Source organism: Coffea eugenioides, chromosome 1 (genome assembly GCF_003713205.1).
Source record: "Coffea eugenioides isolate CCC68of chromosome 1, Ceug_1.0, whole genome shotgun sequence".
Classification (NCBI taxonomy): Eukaryota; Viridiplantae; Streptophyta; class Magnoliopsida; order Gentianales; family Rubiaceae; genus Coffea; species Coffea eugenioides.
In genome coordinates, this window is record NC_040035.1 from 38,364,131 (window position 1) to 38,372,035 (window position 7,905).

The 7,905-nt window shown below is 37.5% G+C and overlaps 1 protein-coding gene and 1 non-coding gene across 2 annotated transcripts; one reads left to right on the top strand and one right to left on the bottom strand.

Moving 5' to 3' along the window:
* The first annotated feature begins 648 nt into the window (after positions 1–648).
* On the top strand, positions 649–721 carry TRNAV-UAC. Its single transcript has one exon. It is a non-coding gene; the product is annotated as a tRNA-Val (tRNA).
* Positions 722–2,717: 1,996 nt separating this feature from the next.
* Positions 2,718–7,663, bottom strand: LOC113749453. Its single transcript, XM_027293204.1, has 3 exons — positions 6,761–7,663; positions 3,928–4,117; positions 2,718–3,300 (listed from the first exon to the last, which is right to left on the bottom strand). Exons 1-3 carry the CDS (start codon positions 7,492–7,494, stop codon positions 3,082–3,084), a joined length of 1,143 nt encoding a protein of 380 aa, XP_027149005.1. The 5' UTR covers positions 7,495–7,663; the 3' UTR covers positions 2,718–3,081.
* Between the last annotated feature and the right edge of the window lie 242 nt (positions 7,664–7,905).

Here is a 7,905-nt window from a genome sequence, read left to right on the forward strand (position 1 = left end):
AATTTGGCCAGATTTAAAGGGCATTTTTGTGCATTCATAATTGAAGCATCGAGACCAAAATAAAAAACCCTAAAAGAGGTAACCTTTCAATTTCTTAAGCACACCATTACATTTTTCTTTACAAATGCTATGAAAATCAAGTTTTACCCAAAAGATTTTGACAGTGAATCTTTTAAATTGCTGAAAAAAACACCGTACGCAAGCCATGGTGCAAGGTTTTTTTTTTCTTATAGTTAAAACTCAATTTTTCTGAGGATTTGTAAAAAAAAAATCTAATGGTGTGCTTAACAAATTGAAGGGTCACCTCTTTTTAGGATTTCTGATGCTAGTCTGAAAACTTCAATTACAAATGAACAAAATGCCCCTTAAATCCGATCAAATTTATGCCTAAAGTCATTTAAAGTTCTTAAAGTGTATAATTTTAATTATTCAAGGGCCAACGAAAAACAAAATTTAGATGAGACATCAGATTTTTTTTTTTACTCAGCTAATTTTCTTGCCAATTGAGTTAGGCGTTGGAAGCACAAGATTATGATTAGATTACTTCAACCTGGTTCTTGATAACATTGAGAAAGGGAAAAATGGTTGTGCTCAGAATGATATTAGAAACGGATGGCCAATCAGATGTTAGAAACGGATGGCCAATCAGATGCTGTGGTGTAGTGGTTATCACGTTAGTCTTACACACTAAAGGTCCCCAGTTCGATCCTGGGCAGCATCAACACACCGGCTGGTTCTACTTTTGAGTTACTTAAAAGAGTTTTCATATCAATTAAATTATGAGAATCAAAGTTGTCTAATTGGTGAGACTACACAAAAAACGGAACCCCCGCCCCCCCCCCCCCCTCCTAATACATAGAATCCATATCAATTGGAGGAAGTTTCGTTGTATCCAATACACAAAATCCATTCAATTCATTAATTTTTGTTGATTTTCTTACTATAGCGGGTATGGATGTATGTTGTATATACATGATGCACTAACACTATAGTAATATTTTTACTCTAACATTAATAGCTATGAATATATGTCATATGCGTGCGTAGTGATGTTTTTACTCTATCGGCTATGAATGTATATTACATGTGCATGATGCACTAATGGTGTAGTGATTTTATTACTCTAACAGTTATGGATGTATATCACATGTGCATGATGTACGGACAGTGTGGTGATTTTCTTACTTTAGCACCTATGAATGTATGTCACATATACATGATTTCGTGATTTTCTTACCGTAATAACTATGGACGTATGTCATATGTGTATAATTTAAATTTCAAATTTGAATTCACGTTATGTAACATGAACTAATCCTACTAGTGTAAAAAAAATTGTACACTAATAGTGATTTTCTAACTATAGTGATTAAATTTTTATACACTAATAGTGTGGTGATTTTCTTACTATAGTGACTACATGTGCATTTTTATACACTAACAGTGTAGTGATTTTCTTACCCGTGACTTTTTTACTATAGTGACTACATGTGCATGATGTACTGACAGTATAGTAATTTTTTTACTCTAGTAGCTATGAATATATGTTACATGAGCATGTAGTGATTTTTTTTACTCTATCAGCTATGGATGTATGTTACATGTGCATGATGCACTGATAGTGTAGTGATTTTTTTACTCTAACAGTTATGAATATATGTCAGATATGCATAATCTCGTGATTTTCTTACTTTAGTAGTTATGGATGTATGTTATATTTACATGATGTATAGACAGTGTAGTGATTTTCTTACTCTAGCAACTATGGATGTATGTCATATGTGCATGATTTAAATTTCAAATTTGATTTCAGGGGTTATGTAACATGAATTAATCCTGCTAGTGTAACTACACTAACAGTACTCTTGATTTAATTCATATTCCTCCAAAAGTTACATCTAACTTAAGTGACTCCGCGTGGACCAAGATTAAGTGACTCCAAGGCATCACACAAGTTTTTCCTTTAATTCAGAGGCTTCTCTAAAACAAACTTAAAATTTTAACGGATATATTCACTTCATCCTGGTGGAAATTTGTCAATAAATTGGCTTTTTTATCAAACAGGAACCAAGACACGCATGCAATTCCAAAGAGAGTAGCATAGTTGATCAGTAGTTAGAATAAAAGCATGACAATTTGCCAAAATGAAGATCGAGCTGCATTAGATTTTGCAACGTCAAGCGTAGTTCCAATCAACTAATTTAGACCAGCTGAATTTCAGAGTACGTTAACCAAATAAAAACATGAAATGAAATCCCAAATAGATATCTGTCTGATGCACCAATGATTCATATGACCACCTTTGCTATAGCTTCAAGGGTTGTACTTTTATTTTATTCTGATAACTACTCGTCAGTTAGGTTCTGGGGTTCTTGATGTAATAAGTGGGAACTAAAAAGGAAGGGCAGATATCAGTCTGGAAAGGTCCACCTTCCCTTGCATTCTTCTTTTTTCTCAATTTCATTATTGCGATACAATTTCTCATTTCTTGTAGTCGGAGTATTCTTCATTACTGTTATTCCTGGAATTAGAGACTAGGAACTTGTACTAGCTTCTGCATCAATTGTGTCAATATATTTCCTGGAATTCCAAGCCACTTGCTCATTTCAGAAGGAATTTTGGCCCATAAACATCAAGGGATGTCTTTGTATGAAAGGAAAATGCTAGCAGTAGCGTGTGGTGTGCAAAATTGGAGACCAAGAAATGATAGGCAGACATTTAGTCATTAAAACCGATCACCAAAACCTCAAGTACCCGCTGGATCAAAGGATCTCCACTTCCATGCAACAGAAATGGACTGCTAAATTGTTAGGCAATGACTATGAGTTACAATAAAAAATAGAGAGAAAGAGGAGCTCATGTCATGCTGTTTTCCACTGCACAGCTCTTAGAGTCACTAGTATAGCAGAATGAAAGGATAATCTACAAAGAGATTGCAGTGGTAAACATGATTAGCTTCCATGAGCTGGTACAAAATTCAGGAGAAGATGAATACAGAAAAGAAGATATCCAGAACATCCTCATTGACTAACTAAGCTTCCTGAAATCATCAGATGACTTTGCATTCATCTGCAACCAATATCACGGAAGAATTCTTCTACGTCTGCGAGGAGTCTCTCTCCTCACAAACATCTTTTCGTACTCATTTAGAGGTCTGGTGGAACCGTCTGGGGCGCTGACAAATTTCCAGCCACCACCATTTCCCCGCTTGCCCCGTGGACCTAGTTTCTCAACTGTGTAGTTCCATCCTTCAGATGGCCGAATCCGGCTATACTTGTGGCATTTCACCTGCTTAGCCATCTGCAAAATCCAAGCAAAATAAATTACTCGAGAAAATTCGAAATTTATCAACTACAAGTGTAGAAGAATGCATGCTTGAAGCTGCACTGACAAGATAATCTTTTCTAAACTGTTAGAAATCACTGTTACTCCCTTCAAATTACCCCTAAGCAAACGTTATTCTTGTAGTTCTCCCACCTATTAGGTGTTACTACTGATTTCCTACAAATTCAAACTGGATTCAAACCTATATAATTTCTCTTAATAACCCAGACTTGGTAAGAAGAAAAAAAACATTAACCAGAATCAGGACAAACTTTAGGTCCTTTTAAAGAGGAATCTCTAGGTAATGAAAATTTTAAGATTGAAATGCAGACTTGCAGAATAAGAAGAGTGAATAAAAGCATGGTCCTTCAAAAGGATCAAGCAATCATGACTCATCTTCAAGATGAGCAACCGCAGATTCATTCCAATGCGCATACAGTTTCATAGACTTGCTAATTTCCTCCATTTCAATGTCTTCTTTCCCTTTCTGGTATGTCCAACTGACAACTATCAAGACCAGAAAACATCTCTTTCCTTTCTTTTCATTTTATCACAGACACTAGTATCCCATTACCAAGGTAGATGACCAGGTTACAAGCTTACCTTCATTTTGTTGAAGTTAAATCTCTGGAGAAACTCTTGATATAGCATCTCGTCTTCCTTCATGGATATTTCATAATGGACCTCATCAGGGTCCCGAGTTGTGCCATCCCAACCTTCAGGCAACACTTTGAAGTCCGGCTTGTAAGGAAGAGATGCAACATGAAACTCCCTATCATGAGAATTGAAAAATCTGCAGAACCATAAATTCTGAATTAGGGAAACAAGAAAACAGATAGCCAACCATGTCAGTTTCATAAAGAGAAATCACACACTACACCACAAAGAAAAAGTTATCTTTGCATGGAACGTTGAATTGGTGGCAAAGATGATCATGCAGTAAACAATGTCGAGTAAATAACTAAAAAACCAGTGTCATAAAGAAATTTATATTAGCACAACAGAGCACATAAGTTGTGAACACATGGGAGTACAGGTGGACTAACAGTTGGTTACAGTGAAGTCCAACAGAAATATGTTATAACATGCAGTCCAAACAATGTAACATCCACCAAACTCAGCAGCAAGATCCTGTAGATAATTGTTTGAAAACGTAAACCACTGAATTGTATAACTTTCAGGAACTCTAGTCTTCGAACTTCTGCCAGAATTTTCATGGATATCAGAGGCTTCTGCAGACAAAATTTATGCAAAACATGGAAACTTAATGGTTAGCAGCTTCAGAACTAACACATAAGAGCAGAAAACATACCACAAACTTATTAAATGACTTTTCTAATCCCGAACAGGTGCAGTTACAAACTCAATATTTAGGACAGGCAAAGTAAATAATTGACTCAGAAAAGATCATTTAGACTTGCAAAAAACAATTGTATGATGGAAAATATAACCAAGTTGAACTTCTTGTCAGCAAGATGAGAAGGAACATTCCTCCTTACCATCATACAAATGAACCTAGATTACAGTATCTTGTGCCTTTTTAGGTTTATCTGAGCTGAGAACCATATCAGCCTCAGATGTTAAGGTAAAATTACTCGTGAACTGATAAATCTATTGACGTCATTCATCAGCTATGATCAATCAAAGTTGGCACCATTTCACAACCAAAGAGGAAAAATACACGAGACAGCCGAATAGATGCAAGCTCTATAACTTTTCAAAATTTTGTTATGAGATAAAAATAGGGATCAGTTAACATTAGTTTTGACACAAGCATCGGAAACAATACAGTGCATGATGCACCTCAAGAAAATCAATGTGCAAGTTAAACATCGGAATGCAAGCAACATTGATCATCTGAAGCAAAGTAAAGTATGCGAAGAGAGAAAAATAAAATACACCAAACAAACATATCCACATTTCCCATTTCACAGAGTCAATAAACATCCAAATTCATAATGCATGTAGCATCTCAGTGTCAAGTTAAGGAAGCCTGGTTCCTTTATTGCTTGGAGTCAAACTGTGTGAACAGAAGTCCATTTACAATAGAAAGTTAATAACAAAGACATAACAGTTCAAAAGTTTCACTAACAGTGAGATGTAATTCAAAATATGAATCAAACCTAAGGAATACAGAGAGACAGGACCAGCGCAAACTATGCAGAGATCAGCCAATGGCTGAAGAAGCAACTAAAAGTTGGACAATTATGTGAGTCCACAAGATGGCATTAAGAAACAGGGAAGTGAAACAATCTGAGGAATTTTTGGGCCGTGTTGGGTTTGGGCCCATTCCAGAGTTCACACAGAAAATTAGAATACACAAAGCCAGTAAATATTGACATCAAGAATCAGAGTTCACACAGAATATTAATAACTAGTTTTTGAGCACATTCCAGACAACTCTGACTCTGTAAGAACACACCAGACCAATCCTTCCTCCAAATAATATGGCACAAAAAAAAGTTTAACCACATGGGAATTATCTCCTATTTTAGAATGTTCCCTATGATTTAAATCCAACATGGCACTCCAAATTTTGAAGGCCCACTTGCAAATTAATGTTCACTAACATTGATAAGTAGACGTATCAAGCAGCAAACTGCTAACACGCACATTCATTATTTTCTTAAAAGAATGTTAATCAACTCGAACCGTCAAAAACCAACAGCTCATTATTCAGGAGAAAGAAGCTTCAATTTCTGCTACCTAATTTCAGCTATACAAAGGCACACATATCAAAATATTATAATTTAATATCTTCTCATCCTAAATACATTATATCCAGCACTGGAATCTGCTTCCCAATTCAAAGCATATTAAGCAAGAAATGACCAAAAAAACTTCAACCTCAGTAACATAGAGATCAAAACTCCAACCAAACATCTGAGCCTCAACTATTACCCAATAGTAAGAACTGTTATGACAAACAAAACATCAACCATCTAAACACAGAACTTCAAACCTTATAAAGTAAACACTATAGGGTGATAGCTTCTCCTCTTCCTAAAAGCACCTTGTATATGGTAGAAAACTACTTCCAAATTCACATAAATGACATAACACTAAGCAATATATGACAACAGAATCTCCAACATCAGTTAGAAAGAAAGAATACAGAACCGGATGCATAGCCTAATTAAGTGGCACTAGAAATTAGGATAATAAGGTGTCAATTCCTAGTTGCATTAGCAGCAGGAGAGTCTCTTCCAATTGCCATTAACAAGGCCTCTAATTGCTTGTCCTGAGTAGAAGCCCCTCAAAAAACTAACAAGGCCTCTAATTGCTTGTCCTGGGTAGAAGCCCCTCAAAAAACTAACTGTTACAACAAAGCATTTCATAGTAGAACTCAACATTCTCGAAACCAATTAACAGCATCATTAATCAATAAAAAGACTACTTTTCCTACGAAATTTCTGATGAAAAGTAGTTAACTTACTCGGGGCATGCATCCAACAAAAGCTCAACCGAATCGTCCAACTTGTGGCCTAACTTCTTCTCTTCCTCTTCCTCCTGTTCTTTCAGCCATAAAATCGCATGGACCCTTTGCCTCATAACCCTGTAGTCCTTGGCAAGCCTCTCCACCGTATATACTTCGGGATTCTCCTTATGTTTCCGATACATCTCAGCCTTCTCCGAGTCCTTCAAATATGATCCTCGAGCCCCAGGCTCTCTCACTTGCTTCATCAGGACACTCATCTGCACCATCCTGTTCTTCCATCCTTCCACAAACGCTCTACTTTTCCTATTCTCGGCCTGTAACCTCCTAATGCGCATCATCTCCTCATCCGTCCACCGCGCCTGCCCCATACCACTGCCTCCAACTCCCATTCCACCTTCTGGCCGAGCCGGGTTCGGGCCCAATACAGGGCTCACCTGCTGTCCGACTACTTCGCCGTCAAAGTGTTCTTTGGTCAGGCCAGTAGACCATGAGGAAGAACTTGGGTTATCCCACCCCAAGTTGTCGCTGCTGCCGCCGCCGCCGCCATCGCCGGAAGGAACGCCGAAGCTGCTGCCCAAACCGGAAGTCGTACTTTTATCGTTATTCGAAGGAGGGTTTGAAGAGAAGGGTTTTTCGGAAAGAGAGAAAGGAATACGGGTTTTGAATGTGGGTTGATTTTTGGAACAACGGTTAATGGAGAAACGCGACACGAATCGATGGATAGCTCGCATCTTTTCTTTCCTCGTGAAATTGGAGGTTTGGAACGGCTGCAAACCCGGTGAACTCGGTTAAACTCAGTGAGTCAGAATCAGCTGGGAGAAGGAGAGGACAGTGGGGTTTGGGTATTGCAGAGGAATGGCGGAGTGTGTGAAGGTTTTGATTCAAAGGGTTTTTTTTTGGTGTTATTGTTAAGGCGTGTTCTAAAGTGGCGCTTTTGACGGGGTGATTTTTTTTTTTGGGGTTTGGAAAATGTTACAATTGAGGCTGAAGGCGTGCTGTGAAGGCTTTGAAATAGTGGCGCTTTAGGCGGTTGGTGATTGGGAATATTTCTGGTCTACTTGATGATTAAGTAGAGGAAATCCTGCATGCATCATCAACCCGTAAAGTACAGTCCCATTAATCTATTTTCATCGACCTGCACA

What these genes read in the sequence shown, in the direction of transcription:
- LOC113749453 (XM_027293204.1), bottom strand. Translation starts at nt 7,494, where the DNA reads ATGCGAGCTATCCATCGATTCGTGTCGCGTTTCTCCATTAACCGTTGT. An exon ending in TTGTTGGATGCATGCCCCGA is followed by an intron (nt 4,118 to 6,760) that starts GTAAGTTAACTA and finishes ATGGTTCTGCAG; the next exon opens with ATTTTTCAATTCTCATGATA. An exon ending in TTAACTTCAACAAAATGAAG is followed by an intron (nt 3,301 to 3,927) that starts GTAAGCTTGTAA and finishes TGGATTTTGCAG; the next exon opens with ATGGCTAAGCAGGTGAAATG.